This window comes from Centrocercus urophasianus, unplaced genomic scaffold (assembly GCF_019232065.1).
Source record: "Centrocercus urophasianus isolate 14NV4802_14NV808 unplaced genomic scaffold, USGS_Curo_1.0 seq_290, whole genome shotgun sequence".
Taxonomy (NCBI): domain Eukaryota; kingdom Metazoa; phylum Chordata; class Aves; order Galliformes; family Phasianidae; genus Centrocercus; species Centrocercus urophasianus.
Window position 1 is genome coordinate 63,761 of NW_024884856.1, and position 21,594 is coordinate 85,354.

A 21,594-nucleotide genomic window follows, 5' to 3' on the forward strand; every position below is an offset into this window, starting at 1 on the left:
CTCTGCAGTTCTGAACCTCTCCAGGGTCAATGACTGCACCACCTCCCCGTGCAGCTGTGCCAACGCATCACCACTTCTCCTGAGAGGGGATTTTTCCTAATATCCAAGCTGAGCACCGGGACAGATTTACAAAACTTCTGTCTCAGCACACAGCAAAAAACGATCAATGGAGAAGCTTTGCACCCACGAGAGCCCACGTCTACATGAAACATCTGGGTTGGGTTTGTGCTGCACGCACAGATGGGACTCATAGCAGACAGCAGCTGCTCCCCTTGCTCCTCACCTGCTTCATGGACAGAGGCACTTGGGAGTTTTGCATCATGTTTCCATTTTCCAAAAGAGAAATGCTTCTTTCTGGGTTTATCAGTTTGCGTGCAAGGAGCTGCCACAGCCCAAGGGGCTGCAACTGGGGCTCCTCCACGGCTGCAAAGAAATGCCAGCAATTCCCAAAGTCCCTTGGTCACTCTTCCTTTGCAATGATGATGGTTGTATGGTTTTCTGATCTTTAAGGACCCTTCCAACCCAACCATTCTATGGTCCCATGGTATTTATTGTCTTTAAGGTCCCTCTCAACCCAACCGTTCTATGGGTCTATGATACTATACTGAGGTGATGCTGAGATCTCCTTCACACTGTTGCACCAACCCTGATGGACAGGAGCCCTAGGAGCAGCCAATCAGTCCCTGTCCTCCCAGTATGGCCCATGGGCATCTCACCCAGCACCCAAAAATTCTCGTTCTCTGCCAGCATCATTTTGTTTGTAATTCTTTGCAATGTCCTGGGTGGAAAACATCTCAAAGCTAAATGTTCTCTTGCCAAAATATGTTGTTCCAAGGTAACTGGCAGAATTTGAGAACTGCAAAATGTAATTGATATCCATGTTCTGCCTGCTTTATTTTGAGGTGTGCCATGGCCCACAGCCAACGGGCTGACATTGCAGCAACACTGCCTGAAAAGTGACAATTACTGCTCTATTTCAACAGATAATCACCAACATCTGGTTCATCACAGGAGATCAAAGTGCTGCCCTGGATCAAAGCATTCTGTCTTTGTCATGATATCAAGGTTTGATTTATGGCTCTGCAAAGGCACAACTCTATTTATTTACGTGTGCAGATAAAGGGCTCGCGGCGCTTCCAAAACCAGCAGAGCACCACCTGTAGGGCAACGTCATCGATTTGTGAAGCACGGGGAGCATCCACCAATGTCATGTGCAGAGAGCACTGAGCTCTGATGGGGTAAAAAAAAGAGCTCAGAGCTCCAGATCAGGGCAAGCAGTGCAGCACTTCCATTGCCAGCCATGAAGCTTATGGATCCAATGCTGGGCCCCCGCTGGGTCTCAGATCTCAGTGTTCCTGCCAGTGGTTGCTGCCTGCACCAAAGAAGAGCACGGTTTACACCCAGGACTTCAGCTGAAAGCTGGGCATGAGAGCACATGCAAAAGCAGTGATTCAGATATCACTAGGAAGCTTATTTTACTTCCACTAAGCACCAGTAAAAAGCTGCTTCCACGCAACAGCCAAAGCTTCTTCCTTTCCATCACAGATCATGGTTGCTTGCTTTGTCAGCAGGGCAAAGTCTCACAGACATGGGTCATTGCGTAGATGCTAAACTGTGCTTAGGGTGCATTAAAGTCCTCATCAATGATTTAACACATCTGTGGGATCAGCATAAGCCATGGGTGAGTTTATCCAGCTAAAACAATTAACTGATACCCATGAATTAGCTGTACGGGCAGCGCTTTACAGCGCTGAGATGTTAATTGAAACTCGAGGTTTTATAGGGCGTTTAAAAGCAGCCATAAGAAACTTGGAAATGTCAGATATTTGCACAACTTGCAAAACTCCATTTCGGAGCCTCCTCCAGAATGAACCACCCCAGTTCCCTCTCCCCACAAGGCCCCATAGTGTTCCAGACCCCCCACTGGGGCACGCTCCAGAGCTTCAGTGCCTTTCCTGCAGCAAGTGACTGGGGAAGGACAAAGCTCTCTGCCCCTCGTTCTGCGCTGCAGAGGATGTTCATGCTTTGACTTCACATCCAGAAGTCCCACTTCCCATGCAGGCACTGGGACCACACAGCAGTACTGCAGGACATCAGCGCACTGCGGAGTCCCAGCAGCACAGCACCAAGTTCTCTGCACACCCCTCCAATGTCTGCTCTCGAGGTTCCCTCGCTCCCATCCTACAGCAGCACAAAGCCAAGACTCATCCGCTTGCAAAACACACCTTGCGCACGGCAGGATGGTGACAGCATGCCCAGACATCACTCACCGACACACAACGCCTTGGCACAACACGCTGCGCCCATGCAACCATCGCACAGCCCGTGCAGCACACAAAACCCCAAAGAAAACAACCCCCGGGTCGTTGCGCTGCGCCTCAGGGGACACCAGCATCCCGCACCACGCTCCACTGTGCCCGCAGGTGGTGGGACACGGGTGGGAGATGGCAAAGGGCCGGGTGCTGACTCAGGGTGCAGGGAGGTGCCGCGCAGGGAGGAGGGCGCCGGTTTCGGCCCCGGCGCGGGGAGCCAGGCTGGCAAGGGACCAGAGTGCTGCTGGGACAGGCTGTGCTGTGGCAAACAGGGAGTGCCGCCGTGCCGTGCCCAAAGCCTGGGCGCTGCCGCCCACAGGGACGGGCAGAGAGGCAGCGCCTCTGTGCAGCACCGGGCACGGCCCTGCCTCTGCACGAGGGTTTGGAGGATCGATGGCTTGGAGCTCGGGGTGATGCTGTCTCTGAAGGGACATGCATCGAGGCAGGTCGGAAATGGCACTGGTTGGGTCTTTGCTCAGCTGCCCTCTGAGGCATGTTGAGGGACATGAAGCCTGTGAAGATCCGCCATCCCGTGCATCCCTCCTCATCGCTCTGGGAGAAGCCTCACGGCTCAGGTGCTGCTGAGTGACAGCAGGGGACAGCTTGCCTCAGCTTGTAAGGGGTCTTCTGCTGGCCTACATGCCACCAGGAGCTCCTGGGGAGAGCACACATTTCAGAAGGCTCCGGGTGGAGCTGCATCCCCTCGTGCTCTGACAGTGGGCTCAGCTGAGCGCTGCTGGGACAATCTGCCGTGCGCTTCCTCCTGGTTCCCGGCGGACACAACACCCACACCCCCTCACTCCTCTCTTTATTTACAGACACAACATCACGTGGGGGTGTGGAAATGAGAATCAGCAAGCATCTCGCTGAGCACCTGCCCACCCCAGCAGCACGGAGCCTGCAGCAAGCACTGCACGAGCACCACACGATGGGGCAGCAGTGGAGCCCTGGCATGGGCTGAGCGCACAGCACTGCGTCTGATGGCTGAGCCTCACCTCTGCCTTCAGAGCCATCTACTTCCACCGGCCACCCACCATGGTCTTCCCACGGGCACCCTTTGACCTAGATGGGAAGCAGAGCAGGCAAAATGTGTTAATGGAAATGAAAAGAGGAGATAGATGGACACTGCTAGAGCACCCTCAAAAGAGAACCAAGTTATTGCTGGTTGATGCTTGCAAGGAAAATCTTCAGTAGCACCTTCTCTAACGTGGGGGCTGAGCCAGCCGGTGGGTTTGGGACTCTTCAGGAACAAGCTCATGTTCTACCAGGTGTTTCCAACCAGCCCCCATGGCGTCATTATGCTCCTCCCTCCCACTGAGCATAAATAAAGGACCTCCAGCTGTAGGGGTTTTGTGATTGTTGTGGGATCCCTCTTCTGGGGCTGAGAAGCTGGGACTGGCTGTACTGAGCTGCTTATCCAGAACTGGGGGAACAGGTGCTCTGGGCATGTGCTAGCAGGGAGGTGGAGGAGGTGATGGTGGTGGTGACTTGGACAGTCAGCAATGGGCATTTTGAGCATCCTGAGAGTCACCAACCCAACTCTGATATCAGTTCCCAGAACAGTCCTTCCCTCAGCCCTACTTCTGGTGCAAGGTCAGCCCCAGGTGTCCATGCAGCACAGGTGTGATGGGAGGCATGCAGCCTGCACTTACCCTTTGCTGCAGCACCAGGCCACGGGAGGGCAGAAGAGAAGAGAGATTTGGTGTAAGTGGGGGAAATGCTGCTAACTGACTGAGGGGAAGGCTAGGAACAGCTCATGCAGGATGAGACAGGGGAAAGAGAGCAACACAGTGCTCCTGGGAGAACAGGTTAAATGCTCACCTCCACCCTAGGTCCCCCAGTGCTGTGCAAGGGATGTGTGGACCAGCTCCCAAGTTTTTGTGGGACTGCACAGCCCCCACAGCCCATGGGATCTCCACTCCCATACAAGCTTGGGGGGGTGGGGGTCCTTCCCTGAGGTGGTGGGTAGGGATACAGAAGGGATGGGGCAGCTGCAGGTATGTGTGGCCTGCAGGACACACGGGGCTCTACGTGGGTCTGTTTGGGGGCAGGGGGGAAGCTGGGGGCCGATGAGGGCTTCTCAATGGGAGCACAGTGGCACAGTCTGAGGTCCCTGCAGGTGTGTAAGGATGAGGCGTGGGGCAGCTGGGAGAAACATGGGGTGAAACTGAGTGATGAGGAAGGGCGCTCGGCCAGGCTGGGTACTTACACCTTCTGGTGGTCACTGACGCGATTTCGGAGGACATTGATCTGCAGGAGAAATGCAGGCAGGTGGTGGGGCTTGGTGGGATGCCCCATGCCAAGCTGGGCACGGGTCTCTCCTGATGCAGCACAGCATGCATCCAACACGCGACTCTCCCATATCAAGAGCTGGAGATCCAGCCAGGGAGAGCCAGCAGAGAGGAGCTGGCAGCTCACCTCGTACTTCTGCCGCTTGAACTTCTCCTGCAAGTCGAATTTCTCAGCCTCCAGGTCACGGATGGTTTGCCACAGCTCCTTGGCTTTGTCCCTATGGGAAGAGATGGATGATGTCAGTATGGAAAAGGGATGCAGCAGCAAAGAGATGGGGCAGCAATGCCACCCCCTCCGCGGCAGGATCCGTCCCATGGGTGTTGCAGGCTCCGTGCCCAGTGGGGCCGTGCCGGGCAGCCCCACGTCTGTGTCTGGCTGTGGGGACACGCGTGTCCCACGTGTGTGAGCGTGGCTCCCTCTGATGGCCGCCGCTGTCACCCGCAGCCTGGCGCAGCCATGGCGGTGGCACAGCCCCGTTCACCCCTCCTGCAGCATCCCTACCTCAGCTTGTCTTCGCTGAGGTGGTCGATGTTCAGAGGCTTCCGCCGCTCGCTGAGGATCTTTTTCTTCTTCTCCCGCTCCGTTTGCTTCTTGCCACCCTTTTTCTCTGACTGCGGAAACCGTTGGAGCCCGTCAGAGGGAAGGAACCCGCCTGGCCTCTGCTCCCATCCCCAGCCCTTCCTCCCAGCAGCGCCCTCTACTTTTGGGATGCTCTCAGTACGTTCCCGTCCTCTTCTGCTTATAGGAACCCCTCTCTGCAGCACAAGATGCTGTGGGACCAGCTTGTGGCCCAGTCCCCCCCCCACTCCAGAAGCACCAGCAGCTTTGCTGCAACCCCATGTGCAGCTTCACACCTTCTGCATGTAGCCTCCGAAGTGCAGCATGTTGGAGAAAGCTTTCTTTTTCCTAGCTTCTTCCTCAGCCTTCTTCCGTGCCTCCTCTTCCTCCTTGCGAGCTCTCTCCTCCTGCCAGGGATAGAAGTGGGTCAGGAGTGGAGGCCTTGTGGATCAACGTGCACAGCTCGTGCTCCTGCATGCCCCACAGATGGGTTTGTGGGGGGGAGGTGGGCCGTGTGCTGCAGGGACCCCCCAGCCCTGATGACGCTCACAGCCATGCGGGCCTGGCGTTCCTTCTCCCTCTCGCTGCGGATACGCTGCTGCTCTGCCCTCTCTGCCCTCCGCTGCTCCTGCAGAAGGAGAGAACCATGGCTGGGGTGTTCCAGAACATTCCTTTTGTCCCTCGGCATCCCTAATATCCCAAGAGCCCCAGGGACAGGTCTGCTGCTCCCACATCTCCATATGGGAGGGGTATTACAGCAGATTCCCAACCCCAGGGCACCAAATTTGGCTCAAATCCCAATCATTCTCTGGCAGGGACACGGGACATCTTGGGTCTTGCTGTTGCAGAGAGTGTCTGTGCTGTTTGCCCACGAAGGGGATGGGCTGCCCACGTACGATCCTGTCTTTGAGGGAGATGAGCTCTTCTTCCTCCTTCTTCCTGCTCTCAAAGTGGGCTTCAATGAGGGCCTGCAGCTCATTCAGGTCCTTCTCCATGCGCTTGCGGTGGATGTCCTGCACCAGACAGAAATGAAGGTGATGGCTGTGCTCACAGTGGTGAAGCCCTCTGGGAGCTGCTGGACGCAGCAACACCACAGTGCTGCTCTTAGATGCACTCACATCGAAATCCAGGCGCTCACCATCAGGGATTTTGGGAGGCACCAGGTTGGGCATGAAGGGCCTGAAAGGTGAGTGGGAGGTTGGGAGCTGGCAGTGGGTGGCTGGGATGGGGCAGGGCTCCCACCCGTGCACTGCTCTGCCCAGCCCTCCTCCCTGAGCCCCATGGCCCCCAGCAATGAGTGCTTGTGGAGGGCAGGGAAGAGTCCCATGTTTCTCTCTCTGTTTTTCTCCCTTCTCTCCATGTTGCAGTCCCTGCCCTGTTTTCATGCTTTTAGGGCTTTGCTGTCCCACGTTCCTTATGGATCTCACTGTGGCACTAAGCCGCAGTGAGAGCCATAGAGGAACAGCTCCTAGTTCAAACCTTGCACCAAAGAAAATGCACCAACACTTACTTGGGTTTGGGCTTTGATTCACCTGTGGGTCCCCAGGAACAGGAGAGAAAGGCACTGTTAGTGGCATACTTTGACCCCAAACCCCACGAAACCCAACCACCCCTTCCTCTCAGCACTGCAGGCACATCATCCTCCGCCAAAGCAACACAGTGAGGTGTCCATCTGTGTCAACATCTGAGACGTGCATTGATGCTCCAGGCATTCAGGGTGTGTACTGTGAAGGGACAGTGCCTCCTACCCCAAAGGGGAACAGGGATGGATGCCTCACCTTCCCCAGGCTCCTGCTCCCGGTCCCCCTCACCACCTGTGGAACATGGGATGTGTTGGCCCTGGAGGGGCCGTCAGGCTGCCCCAGCACTGTGTTTGTCCCCACCACAAAGCCCAGGATGGACGTGGGGAGGGCAGGTCCCTCAGCCCCAAGCAGATGGGGAGAAAAACCTGGGTCCTCTCCAAAGATGAGCTCTGCAGGAGCTCAGGCTGGGAAGGCACCAGCACTGCCTTCTTGTTCCATTTCCTGGGGTGAATTTCTTACCTAAGCAGCATGAATACATCCCACCTGCAGATCTCCTGCTGCCCCTGCCCTGCTAGGGATGGGGCCAGGGCAGCTCTGCCCAATTTACTGCAGATTGTCTCCTTTCAGCAGCGGCTGAATTCAAAATTTGACATTGAAAACCCCGTGGCAAGGAGGCAGCATTGTGGGAGATTGAAATGGCCAAGAAGCATCCTTCCTCCGCTCCTGCTTTACCTTCTCCTGGTGCTTTTGTTTCATCTTCTTGTTCTGTCTCTTTTGAGGGAAGTAAGAGGGAAAGTGTGACCAGAGCATCCACAGGTGTCCCACCACACGTCCCTTACACTCTGCATCGTGCCTGCAGGTGTGACAGCATGGGGACACAGACCACACACCTCCTGCCGTGGTTTCCTCTGTCTCCTGTTCCTCCTCATCTACCTGGTCCTCCTGACCTGTGCAATAAGGACAGGGTCAGTGGGACGGCCACAGCTCCTGCTGGCTCCCTACAGACCCCCAGAATGGGACAACTGTGGTACTGAGTCCAGGAGGCCTGAAGGAGAGGGAGCTATGGGAGAAAGAAGCAGAAAGTAAAGGGCTTTGCTCAGGCCCTTACTCAAAGGTAAGGCATGGATGAGGGGGAATAAAATCCAAGGACTCAGAGCCCCCTCCTGGTTTTGTCCCTCGTTCCCTCCCCAGCTGTGCCCTGGGACCCCAGAGCGGAGGAGATTGATTTCTGTTGCTCTCCTCCATGCAGCAAAGAGCGGAACTCTACGGCGTAAATCTCATGCATGGCACTGTTGGAGCATTTTTCCACTGGAGGGAGCAGTACCCCCACGAGAGTTCTCTGTCAGAGCCCACAGGTCCTGCGGGAGACGGGCGGTCCCACAGCAAGAGAGGAAGAGAAGAAAAGAAGACAGCAACCCACGGGTGTGTTGGGATGGAAGACAGAAAGCACAGAAATGAGAGCAGGTCGACACAGCAGGATGGGGAGAGTGCGAAAAGCAGCAGAGGAGAAAGAATGAAAGAAAACCATTTCCCAACCAGGGAAAGGCACGGGACACACCGACCCACAATACGTTCAGATGAAACAAAGAAAGGTGCAGTAACTACCGTCTTCTTCCTCAAGCCATTCTTCCTCTTCTGAGCCGGGGAGGAGGGGAGGGAAGAAGCACAGAGGTTAGTCAGGTGCCCTAAAGCTGCGGGGCAGAGCTCTGGTGTGCACGAGGTGAGGACTCCGACCCTTTGCTTTTAGCTCTCAGGATGCTTTGCTGTGCAGCAGCCCTGAAGCAGCAGGAGCCCCAGCAGACCCCTGTTCCCATGCCCACCCCATACAGACAGCCCCACTGCTGCAGCACGGGGTTTGGTCTTGCACCACGCTGATGGAGTCAAGGCTTCTGCCTGAGCATTGTTAATGTGCAGTCAGCTGGAGCTCCAGCGCCTGCTGAATTGTTGTGCTCACGCTTCTGCATGCACCCACATCCAGCATTGCCACCTCCCTCTGTGGGCCAAGGGATCTCCCTGGGAAAAGAAATCCTGAGAAAATTCAGGGTGGCTTTGGTCCTTCTGATGGTTGAGGTGGAGGAATTCAGAATGTGATCCTGTTGGCCTTTTCTGCTCATTCTGCCCATGGCAAGGAAATCACCACCACCACTCAAGCAAAACCCTGAACCAACAGCACTGCCCTTCCAGCAGCAGGAGGATCACCTACCTTCCTCCACATACTCCTCTTCATGTGAGCGCACAGGGGAGAAAGGGAAGAGAAAGAAGACGTGGGTTATTGCCGTGACCCCATCGTTCCTTAGCATCGGTCTCAGGGTGGCTGTGGATGCTCTGTGTCCTCTTACCTTCCTGCTCCCTGCAAAGTACAACACAAAGAAGCCAAGTGGCAGCGATCTGCTGCAGTGGGGCTGAAGGGGAGCTCCCATTTCCCAAGGGCCGGGCACCCCTTTTCATGGAGGCCCCAGTGACTGCTTGGCTGTGCTGGGAGCTGGCAGTGGAGACAAGCCAAGACCTGAATTGAGCAGGAACTGAAGTGCTCTTATGGCACTCCTACAGCGGTCAGAGCCCAGGACCGTTACCCAGTTTGAGAGGATTAAGTACCCAAAACCTGTCAATGGTCCCAAAGTCCTTTCCTGACCTGAAGGGAGGTGCACTGTCTGTCATCAGATGTGCCAAGGGGATGCTAAGTACAAGGCCTGACCCACTGCTGATGCCCAGCTTGTCTCAGCACAGACACAGCAGTGATGCCTGTGGTTGTGGGGAGATCCTGAAGTGCTCTCACATTGCGTGCTGGGGCAGCAAGCACAGCAGCAAGCACCCCCTCTTGCAGGAACGCAGGAATAAGGAGAAAGAAAGAGTGTTAGAAACCATGCCACTTACTGCTCACATTCTTCAACAACCTCTTCAGAGTCCGACATGCTTGGTTATCTACCAGAATGCAAGGCAAGATGGAAAAAGCGAGGGTTAGGAGCTGAGATAAGGACAAGCACAGCCCGTCCTGCTGCCTCTCCCCAGAGCACTTGGAGCTGTGAGCTGTCCCAGCTGGGCTGTGGCAGTGGTATCTCAGTGGAGATAAGGCTCCCCCGTCCCCTTCCATCCCAGGATCACAGCTCACCGTGGATGAGAGGCAGGAGGTTGGGCTCAGCCCCATGCCATGCTGATAGCTGCTGCCAGGAGTTGTGCCCAGGACACACAGCTCTCTGTGCTGGAGCCATCCCAGGGTGCTGCTTTTGCTCAGGGCATGGGAAAATCACCCAGTAATAATGCTCAGCTTGGTTTCTTCCTGACTATTCTTAGCTCAGCTGTGATGTGATGACTTGCAGGGATGTTCTGTTATCTCCACTCTATAGCCCTGCTCCATGAGACAGCCCGGCCCTCCGAGAGCAGAGGGGCAATGTGAGCTCAGCAGGAGCACTGCCCTCCTGCTCCCAGCCCTGAGGCTGAGTTTAGCCAAAGGGGGCAATAAATCACAGCTCGGTGTAGCAGTAGGGCTCACATAGCATCTTCCTTGCACATCCATCTCCCTCCCAGTTGTGTGATATCACCCAGCGTGAGGCAGTCCTAGAAATAACCCCCCTGTGCCCAACCACCTGTTCCCAGAGCAGCTCCTCACTCCCACTGGGCGTTGTAGGAACAACTGCTCCTGACTGCATCTGTCGGGTATTTATTACCCGGGATGGGGAGGAGAGGCTTGGGGATCACTTGGTAAGGATGCTGAACGCAGGATGGGGACCCACAGACGCGGGGAAGGCGCACGGCAGTGGGGATGCCTCAGTGTGCCGTGCAGCTGTCAGATCTCCCTGCTGAACGGTGACTCAGGAGGGGCTTTTTGGAGACCAATGAAGTCAGAAGACAGCCCCGACTGCCTCGGATTCACTGCCCATCTGCTGCCATTTCCCCCTGCCTTCTGGATCAGCCCCTCGACCTCCTGAGCTGATATTTGGGGCACAGCACAGCTCTGCTGCCCCCAGAATTCAGCCAAACCCTTTGCATGGCTGCTGGCACCTGGGCTCCCAAGTGCAGAGATCACTTCCTGGCCAAGATGCACTCCCATTCACCTCCTGCATCACCAGATCCCACCATGCATTTTCTGAGAAAAAACAGCAAAACCAGAACTGTTGAAGAGGCACACCAGGAAAGCCCACAGTATGCTAGAACACGGCTCTAAAAAACATCTATCCATCCTCTGCAACTGACACGGAGATGGACAAATATTCCAGTTCAGGCTTTGAACGCTCACTCTGAAACAACCAGGAGTGCCCCAGCTCTGACACACGCTGCAGGCTGTGCTGGTGCTCCTGCAGGCATCGTATCTCTCCCAGCATCACCAGGGCTCCAAGCGCACCCCAAATCCTTCCCGGCTCCTAACGATGCTGGCACTGCTGCCGAAAAACCCACATAGAGGGCTCTGATGCTTTGCCCAGGGCAATGCCTGCGCGGCAGGAAGGCATCCCAACGAGAGCAGCTGCACCACGCCGACCACGAGCCAAACCCCCGCGGGATCAACACCTCCTGGAGCTGAGCATCCCCAGCCTTACCTGTGCCGAGGTCCCACAGAGCGGTGGGTGCTGACGGCCGTCTGGGAAGGGCTCCTTGGGGGGCAGAGGCTTTAAGGTCCCCCCAGCGCCCACCCCAGGGCGGGCAGAGCCAGCAGGAATGTGCCCGGCGCCCAGAGAGGAATGCAACACTTGTGAGCTGCTATTTCGGCAGCAGTGGCCCCAGCCCCCTCTGTGCTCCCCCTTCCCCCCCAGGAGCCCATATAAGCCCAAGCTATTGTGTGGCCTCAGAGATTTGCTATTTTAAACCCGTCGGATGGAGATACGTGAGTGCCCGAGGGGCTGACACAAGCCAGCCAGCTGTCACCTCCCAGGGCTGGGGACGCTGATAAGGCAGCGCTTCGGACCCGACCCTCTGCTTCAGCCCCAGATGCTGCCATACGAAAGCTCAGACTGCTTTTATCTTCCACCCTGAGATATCTGTCTTAATTCTTGCTTTTTTCCTCTTGCAGGACGATGGGAAACAAGTCCTTCAGGTCCTAGCTGAGCAGGAACATTTCAGAAGGAGCCACTTTTATTAGAAAACAACCCAGTCCTAGAGAAAATCAAGTCCTATCCAAAGCCAAACAAGCAAAAGCAGATCTGGGGGCAGCAGGAGGGTCCCACACCAAATTTGGACAACGCAATGATTGCTGAAGGCTCAGCTCCAGCCTGTGGCAGAAAGATTTGAGCATCGTGTCATAGGCAACTGGTGTCCCCCCAGGTGGGCGCAGCAGGCAGTGGGGACCAGGTGGCTTTGGGGTCTTTGGGATCTCCAGGCTACGATAGTGGCACACACACTTTACGGCCTTTGCCTTTGGTTGGGCCAGCCCTGGGGAGGGGTGACATCTCCCTGCCCCCCACCTCGCCCCACACATGGGGCTGGGCACAGTTTATGGATGTGCAGCCTCACTGCTGACACGATCCGGCTGCAAGGGGCAGGGATGGGCAGATCCCTTCAGCAAGCGCAGTTATGGGGCACAGCCAGGGAATGGGAGCAGGACACCACAACGTTGTAGGAAAGCAAGGCAAGGGTCTGCTCAGAGTCTGCAGGGAGCCTCCAGGTCTGGGTAATCCTGGCCAGGCAGCGAGCGAGGAAAGGGGATGCAGGGACGGACTTCCAGCCTTCTTCCTTTCCAGCCCACAAGCGGAGAACCCCGGGCCACACCGTTCCACCCGCAGGTGGCAGTGGGGACTCATCGGCACTATGGGCTGCTGGACGGCAGGGCAGGGCCAGGCTTTGATCTTCAGAGCAGAACAGTTTTTTATCATCTGATAATGTTGTGCATGGCATTGTTACAACTGGAAAAAAAAAAAACAACAAACGAAGGAATGATGGAGGAATGGGGCTGAGGCTGCTGGTGACGCAGATCCCAGCCCTGCCCCAGCCCAGGGCGGCTCTCAGCGCAGCCCCACATCTACCTCGGGGTCTGCAGGGGTTTCTCTGGGCTGCTTCACCCAGCCATCACGCCTTGGCAGGCTGTTGATCTTCCTGATGTCCTGCAAACAGGAGAATTGTGAGCGGCACAGGAAGGTCTTCCCCATGCGTCACGCCTCCGGGTAAAGAATTTCCACCCCACTGAAACCTCCAGGAAGTGCACGGTGGGAAGTGTTATTATAAGGGAAAAAACAAACAACCAAGGAAGAAAGTTTTACCCAGGAGTGACCCCAGAAGCAAAACCCTTCCAGGCAGACCGAGGCGGTGCAGCCTCCCATGCAGTCGTGTCTGGGCAGTGCTAATCCCAGAGCTCAGTGCTGGGGTGCCCAGGCATGTCTGACCGACTGGGGCTGCCCCTCCTCGTCCTGTACCAGGAGGCTGCCATGAGCGGCAGCAGCAAATCCTACTGCTGTATAAGGTGACATCTGCCCAACTGTCCTTGCTGAATCTCTCCACGCACAGAAAGCTGCCTGGAAGCCAAAATGTCTCCTCCCATCTCCCCCAAATCAGTGCCCCTGGAGTCAAGTCTGAGTCCCCGCAGCTGTGGGACATCATCATTTGGGGAATATCCTGCACACAGGATGTAAATCATTTCAGACCCAAACACAGTTTGGTGCACAGCAGGTCCTCAAGCTCCACAGAGCACATGTGAAGTATCAGAGCCCTTAATGGGTTCAACCAAAGATCTACAAGCCCTTCCAGCCCCACCTGCCCCTCTAGATGCAGGGACGTGTCCCACCAGGCTGCCAGGTCTCAGGGTTCACCCCGAGGCGATGGCACAAGCTGTTACCTTGCTCCTTTCCTCCTTGGCAGGCTCCTGAGTCCGGCTGATCCACAGGTTAATGCGCGACGTCACCGATCCCGGGATCTTCAGGTTATCCTGTGGCACAGAGATGGACAGCAGGGTTATGGCTCCAGCTCTCTCACTGCACAAACAGCCCAGGACTGTGCCCAGGGCACAGGGAGACTGAGCAAATCCACAGAAGGTGAGGAACAGCACTGGCTCTGCCCCAGCTCCCCAAATACAAACCCACTCAATGCCAGCACGCAGTTTCGGTGGCCAGATCCCTGCTCTGCCCACACAGCCATCACCGACCTCCCACCAAACCCATCCAGACAGCAGCCTGTCACACTGCACATTGACGTCCACGCATCTGTATCCAAAATGCCCTAGATTTGCCCTAGAAAGCTGATGTCTCCCCTCACCTTCCTGGCAGTGAGCGGCTCTGCCTTGCTGGGAGCGCTGGCCTCGAAGAAATTGCGTTTGCTGGCCACCCCCTCTGAAGTCAGCATCAGGCTCTTCTGGACAGTCAGGGAAGATCTCACTGAGCCCGAGCGCTGCAAGAGAGGGAGGGCTATCAGTGGGGGCTGTGCTCACCCCCGGGGTGCAGAGCACACCTCACAGTCTGCTCCCTCCTTGACCTTGTCCAGCTCTCTGGGTTGCCCAGCAGAACCATGCAGCATCCCCACGACCCTCTCCAAAGTTCTGCTCCTAAAACCCCAAGGCTGATCCATTTTCCGCAAGACGTTCTTCAGCCCTTTTGGGATGGTTTTTTTTTTGGTGAAGCTCAGTCCCTCTTCTCATTCAGCTCCAGACCACCCCTTCCCTCCCCCCAAACACCTCCCAGCCTGGTTTCTCTACCTGCACAGCTGATGTGTACTTTTCCAGCTTCTCCTCAATGCTGCTGCTGCTGCCTGGGATCCTCATGCTCGCACTGGTGAAGAACAGGGGAGGGTGTTGAATGCAGCCCCCAGGATCTCCTCGCCTCAGCCCACGGCCCTGGGGGCTCCACTTGGTAGGAGGAGAGTTCATCCAACCCAGGCACTCATCCTGCACCCATGTGCCAGGGAAGCAGCTCCATTCCCAACAGTGACCCAGATCTGTGGGGATTAATATGGCCCACACCCTTGGCTCCCCAGTTTTCTGTCTCCAGCACAACCAGATCTGGGCTTTGTCTTAGAATCATAGAATCCTTAAGTTTGGAAAAGACCTCTAAGGCCATCAGGTCCAACCATCAACCCATTGCCCACTAAGCCATGTCCCCATCTTCCCAGTTTGCTGTGCATCCCTCTGAGCATCCTGCAGCCTGGGGCCAACGTTCTGCAGACCCAGGGTTAGGAAACATCCCCTCCTCCTCCCTTTGAAAACAGAGGAGGGACCATCCCTGCCCATAAAGGCAGCAGGTGGAGGGCTCTGACCTTCTTGCGAGAGGACTCTCACTTTCTTCTTTCTGTTTATTTGAGATCACCTGGAAGACAAAAGGGGATGGAATCTAGGAGCAACAGATAAGAACAAGAGAACCTGGGTCGGACTCAGCTTCCCCATTCTCAAACATGCTCTGCTTTCACCTGCAGAAGAGCCAGATCTCAAACCTGGGGTATCAAGAAATGAGAAGCAGGATGGATGTTTCTTTTTTTCATTTGGCATTCTCAAAGAACAGAAATGCCAGAGGGCGGACGGTTGTGTCTGTGACCTTTGGGGATCTCCCTGACAACGAGCTCCCTGTTTTCTCCCCCCTTCCCACAGATTTCCATTCCAGCACAAGGCACACAAACACACTGTCTGCTGCTGCAGACTTTTGATCTGAGAACAACAGAAACAGAAGAAAGACTGAAGAGCAATGCCCACACCAAAGGGTGGATTTCAAGTGCACATTTTGGACAAGGATCTGTGCCTGGAGACCAAAGAACCCTTCCTTGCTCTCATCTTCCACTGCCTTAATGTTGTTTTTTTTCACCCTTGTTTTGCTCTTACCCGAAAGGAGACCGTTCGTGGGCTGCTTCTTCTGATGGAGGTGCTGTAGGTGGCAGGAGCTGGAGGGGCATCCCGCTTTTCTGTAGGTTCCTCCTGGCTGGGAGGTGGCTGCATTCCCTCCTTTGAGGGATTCCTGGGTGGTTTCTGGGAAAAAAGCAGACATCCAATGCAGCCATGCAGAGTTTGCAGGGAAGGTTCAGGTGCACTGACCAGAAAAGCCAGGGTGGAAATGGTTTGGAGATGTTGGTTTGAGATCCTGACCCTCCAAACTTTGGCTGTCTGCTTTGGATTTGCAAATTCCCTTCAGGGAAACCTGATGGCAACTGGCAGTGCTGCAGGAGAAGGCGATCATAGTGGCACATGCAAAGTGAGGAAAGGAGGAGGTGGGACTGTGGATCCTCCTCATCCATCTAAAGCGTGTGGTAGGGCAAGAACAGACCCTGACCTCAGCCAGCAGCACCATGGGGTACCAGCCCCAAAGACGCCTTCCCCAACGGCCTGCAGGCTGCCTTTCCCTCCTGGTACCCTTTGGTTCTCCTTTGTCCTTCCAGCACCCAGAACTTCCCAGCCCAAGGCTCAGCACCATGCCCAGGTCCCGCTCACCTGCTGGGCTGGAGGTGAGGTCCCCTCCGAGGCCGCCTTCTCCTCCGTGCTGGAGCTCCTGGTCCGGGTCAGGATCTTCACCTCGCGCAGCCGGCAGCCCCCCAGCTCTGGAGCCACTCGCTGCTGCTCCTCCTCCCTCCTCTGCTCTCCCCGCAGTGTCCCCACGCTCGATCCCTCCCTGTCCTGCAGCCGTCCTCTTGCTGTCACCTTCCTCTCATGGCTCTGCACTGGGTGCTGCTCTCCTGCTGGGGCTGGGGCTGTATCCTGACCCCGCTCTGTAGCCGTGATGCTCTCCTGCCCCTCATGTGGCTTCATTCCTGCCTCCTGCTGCTCCTCCTGCTTTGGTTTCTCAGACACTGCCATTGGTGACCTCATCCGTCTCCCTTCTTTTGTCCTCAGCACCTCCGTCAGCTTACGCTCCTCGCCCTCCTCGGGAGCCATCGGCTTCACCGGGGCCTGGGGCCTGCAGAGAGACCAAGCAGGGCCAGACCTCAGCACCCAGCACCAAGGGGAGGCTTCCAGCTCACAGGTGAGGTTAACCTAGCGATGGGGCACCTCTCTGCTCCAGCACGGTTCAGCTCAAGAAGCACCCAAGGCATGGCTGGCACCTGGCACCCACCTGCTGGGAACGGGGCTGGGGTCCTTCCCAGGGCTGGGGTCCTTCCCAGGGCTGGGGTGGTCTTCATCCACGGATGAGGAGGACAGCAGGCTGCGGTGCCTCCGCCGGCGCTCCCTTTGCTGCTCCTCTTCATCTTCAAGTGTCCTCTGCCTGGCCAGGCTGTTTGGAAGGAGATGTGGAATCACAGAGTCATAGAACATCCAGAGGCGGAAGGAACCTATCAGGATCACTGAGTCCAGCTCCTGGCTCTGCACAGGACCACCCAAAAATCCAACCACGGTCGAGATGTGGGACTGCTGAGCACAGGGGAGGGGACACCAACACAAACCGTGTGTTGCAAAGCACTCCTGCTCCACCCAACTGATCCCCACGTTTCCCAACGCAAGCACTTGACTTTCCAACTCCTAATGTATCCCATTCAGGGCTGCGTTCATCGGAAAGGAATCCCTACATTAAGCGAGATTATCTGGGTGAGGATGTCTCACCTGTAACTCAGCAGAGCCCTGGAACCGCAGCACGGATCCCAACCACACACCCCGGCTGGGTCACCACGAGCAACAGCAGGTCGTGGCCACAACGTGGGTTATGGGGATGGCCTTTTAATATTCAGTGTGCAAAAGGCCCCAGGGGCAGAAGGACACAGATCTCCCCTGGCACCCACAGCCAGAAGGACCAGGAATTTGTTAAAACCGCAGCTTAAACCAAAATACCTACGTTCTTCATCCCATCTAAAGAGCCATTTTGGCACCAGACAAAGTGGTGGCTTTTAAGCTGAAACACCGACCTGAATACAGAGCTGTTTGGAAAACAAGGTTCATTTCTCCACGCAAACCGTGCCCGCTCTCTCTGCCACTGTGTTAGGCAACATTTTCCAGGCTTCCATGCTGTTTTCACAACAGCATCCGTGTACCTGCAGCCCCAGCCCTGACCCAGCTGTGAACACTCGCAGCCCTGCAGCCCCACACAGCACTCCGTGCAGCTGCACCCAGGCCCAGCATTTGCTTTGAAGCTGATCTTAAGAACGTGAAAGTCAGAGCACGGTGGGGTCCAGCACCATGCGGACACAGCGACTCACCGTGCGCTCTGTGAGTTACTGTGTAATGAAGGTTGGGTGATAAATTAAACCACATTACCCCCCGCGACCATTCGCAGCTTCTGTTCTTCCTGGTGGACGGAGGCGGGGAGGCTGCAGGGGCAGCAGTGCGGAACGGAGAGCAGGGATGGGGTCATGGCACAGCGTGTGCTGCCTTCCTCCGTCCCCATCACCCCCAGCACAGCGTGGCGTGCGGTGCAGCAGCGATGGATGAAGAGCTGGGGATCTGCCGTGGAGCTCCGCTGTGAGCATCCCCAGCATTGAGCAGTGCTCCCCTCTATTTGCCTGCAAACATCTCTGCACAGCTCAGCTGCCCTTGCAGAGCCACCCGGCTGTATTTGCAAGGACAGAGGAGCTGCCGTGTGTCCCTCCCACAGTGACAACAGAGCCAAAACTCTGAGCCCGCGTTACTTTGATTTGCACACAGAGGCTCCAAAATGAAACTGAGGTTTCCCCGCCTCGCATTTGTTTGGCTCCTGCAGGCAGCACATAACTGGCATTGCTGACGTGCAGTTTCTCATTATTGGTAATTAAATAATCCACACATCAGGCTATGGATTTGCTTTGCCAATCTTTCCCTCTGCTGTTTCAAAGAGGGATTCCTTTCTCACTGTATTACCTTTTTTAACCTCAAAGAGATGAGTAAAAGGAGGTTGGCAGCTCTCCCCTGCCTTGTCCTCTCCTGCCCTGTTAATCATTAGTGCTGAGATATTTGACATCTCCGCTGTTTCGGGGAATGCTGTCTCATCTCATGGGAGGAGAAACCGCCTTCTTGTCTTGTACAAGTGCCAGACACAGGACCTGCTGGGCATGGAGGTGGCCCTGGATGGGGTCTGGATGCACCTGGATCTGTCCCAGAGCCCGGTGATAGAGGCACTGATGCGCCCTGACAGTCCCTGAGCACTGGGGGATCAGTTCCCAGTTCTGAGCTGATCCCATTGGGTGTTTTACCCCAAACTACAGCCATCCTAGAGGCCGTTTGGCTGGGTGAGCCAACAGCCAGGCAGGGATTTACGCCGCTCTGTGGGCTGTGTGTGACTCACTGTGACCAGCTCTGGGTGTGTGCAATGCCGGCACCGACCCCACGTCCCTGGGCTGCGTGTGAGCCCCCTGCCCCCACCTCCCCCAGCTCAGGAGCTCCCATTGGAACCCAAATCCCTTTCGGGAAGGGCACAGCCATGGGGCCGGGCAGGTTTGGTGTGGGGATGAATCAGATGGGCAGAGCCTGGGCATGCAATGGGGGCCTCGCAAGCACAGCAGAGCACAAAACCCCACAGCCCTTCCCAGAACCAGCACAGAGAACAGCAAACGGACCCCAAAACCAGGAACATACCTGGCATGGGGTGAGGATAACTCTCCAGAGCTGCTTCCATTCTCCCATAGGCAGAAGAAACAAAATCACTCCAGGTCTCACCGACCCACGAGAAACCCCCCCAGCACCAAGCACTGATGGGGCAGCACCAGCACCCGATGGCAACCCCCGTCCTCCCCACAGCCCGCAGTGCCAGCAGCCCACCCTGACCCCATCCTCGCTGCCCTAACTCACCTGGAGAGGTCAGACCAATTCCTCCTGCTGAAAGACATCACTGCTTCTCGTGGGTCTCCGGCAGCCCCAAAACCTTGCAAGCATCCAGGCTAAGGTGGTTTGGCGTGGACTGGCTGCCCGAGGAGGGAGGGAACCTGCAAGGTTATTTCCCTGTGCACCTTTACCCTCCTGCAGCCCGTTTTCCACCCCGCTGCATCACATGGTCTCTTATCTACCTGGACAGAGGCAGGGCTGTAATTTGTCTACTAGCAGCGCCGTGCAAAAGCCGCCCTGCCCAGCAGTGCCACGCAAAGCAGAGCTCAGCTCACTGCCTGCTGTGCCAGGGCTCGCAGAGAGACCCGCGCTCTGGGCTGGATCCATCCAGGTCTCCCAGGGTTTTGGAGACAACTCCCAGCCCAGAACCTGTTCTACCAGCACCCTGCACCCGTCACCGCCTCCTGCGAGAGGCTGGAGGAGGTGAATTACCGTGGGCGCGTGGGAGGAGGCAGCCGCTGGCTCTCCGGGATCCAAAACAGTCATTAAACACCTCCGGCTGGGTGCAGAGCGTGCCCAAAGAGATGGGAGGGTGCCATGCTCCTTGAAGCCTTTTTTTTCTTTCTGGACTTCTTGTGGCCTCCCCATTGCTGTGAGCTTTGCTGCATTGGGAAGCACGCAGAAGGACTTGAGGGAGCCGACCAGCGGGGATTTTGGGGCGCCCATCCTCAGCCCCACAAACCCATCGTCCTTCTGGCTGCTCCCTGGACCCCAATTCCTCCAGGTGTGCCAAGACCTGAGCGGAACTGAGGGCCCCATTGGTCCCTTTGTGCCAAAAATTCCTGAGCAAAACTCCATCTCTGAAGGCCATCTATGTCCCACGGGCCTCCCACCCCGAGCCGGTTCTGCTTTTCTTTCTCTTTGCTGTCACTGTTGCCTTTCAAGTGCTGTCACCCATACAAGGAGTTCCGTGAGTTGCGGCACAAAGAAAAGAACTTACTTAAATAACCTTGTAAGTGTCCCACTAATTGCTGACAAACTATATATAGCCGTCCAGCATCAGCGAGCTGCTAGAGAGCAATGAACCTTTCTGATTAATGCACGGCGAGCGCTTTACTTGCAAAACTCATTGCCAAAGGATATCACTGAGGCACAGGACTTAGCAGGACTTTTAGGAGGATTAGGCTGAGCGCAGTGAAAGAACACCCCCAGGTAGGATCTGTGGAGAAAAGGAACATAAAACCTTGTGGTTTGTGATTCCTTTTATGATGAAGATGAAGAAATCGTAGCCAGGATTTAGCGGACAGCGGTCAGGCAGAGGATCAGCACTGGTGATGCTCACCCCTCCGACTGCCCTGATCTTTATGTTCAGCTCAGAGGCCTGTTTAAAGACCCCTTTTAGAGATCTTAAAGACCCCTCTGTGAGTTTCTCCTCCAGCACGGAGTTCCCAGCTCTGTTCCCTGCCATAGGAACAGCTCCCACCTCCCCATTGCTTTGGGCCGCCTCAAGCTGAGCTGTTTGGCAGCACAAAGCGTTGATCTCCAGCCATCAGGACACCACTGGTGTGAGACATTTGCTGCCCCAGAGCGGTCAGCTCATCTTTCTCCTCCTCTTTCAATGTTTTTTTGTGTTTGCTGTAACTCCAAACTGTCACTCCAACGTTGGCAATGGCCAATCATGAGCCAGTCGTTTATGCACAAACTCATGTTGGATTTTCCCTGTAAGGCCATCTGCCATTTTATCCCCAAATCCCAGCCCTGCAAGAACCTTCTGAGCGCATTCATCATTGTCCTTCATCTCTGCTATGCTGAAAATGCCAGAGTTAGCACCAGGTTTTGCTATCTCATCATCACTGTTTCCCATCTATTCCCTCAATATTTATCTCTGTTTGGACTTTCCCTCTGAGCTGTGGCTTTTCCAGCCATTGCTCCTGGGAATGGAGCAGGAGGCCAGAACCTCACCTGGTGCAGAGCAGCAGAGGACACCCATTTATACCCATTAAGGAGCCAGGCCAGTATCGGCCAGGATTATTTCCCTTGGGAACACTGTCCTGTGCCTCATCCCCACGTGTGTTTCTTTGGCTGAGGGCAGTGGAGAGCTTCCAGTTCTCATAATTGTGCTGTAATTGGGGCATTCCTCAGCCTCGCCCCGGGGCCCAGCAGCTCATCCTGCACCTCCACCCATCCGCTGGTCCTGACATCGGCCCCTGCTCCGCTCCTCCATCGCACTTTGCTCCCTGGCTAAAACTCCTCCAGCTCTGGGGAAGGTGGGTGTGAAGGGTGAGAAACTGGGAGCACGGAGGTACCTCCACTGGAAGAGGGAAGCCAAGCAGGAAGGCATCCCAGGTCGGTT

General features: G+C 55.9%; 2 protein-coding genes across 9 annotated transcripts; both read right to left on the bottom strand.

Annotated features, from left to right (window-relative positions):
- Positions 1–1,274: 1,274 nt before the first annotated feature.
- TNNT2 (troponin T2, cardiac type) lies at positions 1,275–9,985 on the bottom strand. Of its 8 annotated transcripts, XM_042828324.1 has the most exons (18): positions 9,795–9,985; positions 9,560–9,607; positions 9,025–9,035; positions 8,889–8,906; positions 8,291–8,320; positions 7,576–7,632; positions 7,418–7,456; positions 6,941–6,976; positions 6,673–6,694; positions 6,281–6,341; positions 6,059–6,175; positions 5,713–5,790; positions 5,459–5,569; positions 5,106–5,215; positions 4,731–4,821; positions 4,522–4,562; positions 3,965–3,970; positions 3,116–3,374 (listed from the first exon to the last, which is right to left on the bottom strand). In XM_042828324.1, the coding sequence occupies exons 2-18, from the start codon at positions 9,595–9,597 to the stop codon at positions 3,326–3,328; spliced, it is 915 nt and encodes a 304-aa protein (XP_042684258.1). In that variant the 5' UTR covers positions 9,598–9,607; positions 9,795–9,985; the 3' UTR covers positions 3,116–3,325. The 8 variants fall into 8 exon arrangements, with proteins under 8 accessions (XP_042684255.1, XP_042684256.1, XP_042684258.1 ...); XM_042828326.1 differs by lacking the exon at positions 8,291–8,320; XM_042828323.1 differs by lacking the exon at positions 9,795–9,985 and having other exon boundaries at positions 9,560–9,679.
- Positions 9,986–11,731: 1,746 nt separating this feature from the next.
- LAD1 (ladinin 1) lies at positions 11,732–20,060 on the bottom strand. The gene is made up of 11 exons (XM_042828316.1): positions 19,734–20,060; positions 19,269–19,357; positions 16,630–16,788; positions 16,011–16,473; positions 15,408–15,551; positions 14,852–14,901; positions 14,295–14,367; positions 13,859–13,990; positions 13,443–13,532; positions 12,637–12,714; positions 11,732–12,516 (listed from the first exon to the last, which is right to left on the bottom strand). The coding sequence occupies exons 1-11, from the start codon at positions 20,058–20,060 to the stop codon at positions 12,511–12,513; spliced, it is 1,611 nt and encodes a 536-aa protein (XP_042684250.1). The 3' UTR covers positions 11,732–12,510.
- Positions 20,061–21,594: the final 1,534 nt, after the last annotated feature.

Coding starts and splice junctions, on each gene's coding strand:
- TNNT2 (XM_042828321.1), bottom strand. CDS start 8,985: ATGCTAAGGAACGATGGGGTCACGGCAATAACCCACGTCTTCTTTCTC. Junction 8,321..8,888: donor AGAGGAGTATGTGGAGGAAG/GTAGGTGATCCT, acceptor TCCCCGGCTCAG/AAGAGGAAGAATGGCTTGAG. Junction 6,342..6,672: donor GAATCAAAGCCCAAACCCAA/GTAAGTGTTGGT, acceptor CTCACCTTTCAG/GCCCTTCATGCCCAACCTGG.
- LAD1 (XM_042828316.1), bottom strand. CDS start 20,060: ATGGGGCCCTCAGTTCCGCTCAGGTCTTGGCACACCTGGAGGAATTGG. Junction 14,368..14,851: donor GAGAGTCCTCTCGCAAGAAG/GTCAGAGCCCTC, acceptor GTTCTTCACCAG/TGCGAGCATGAGGATCCCAG. Junction 13,991..14,294: donor AGTACACATCAGCTGTGCAG/GTAGAGAAACCA, acceptor CCTCTCTTGCAG/CGCTCGGGCTCAGTGAGATC.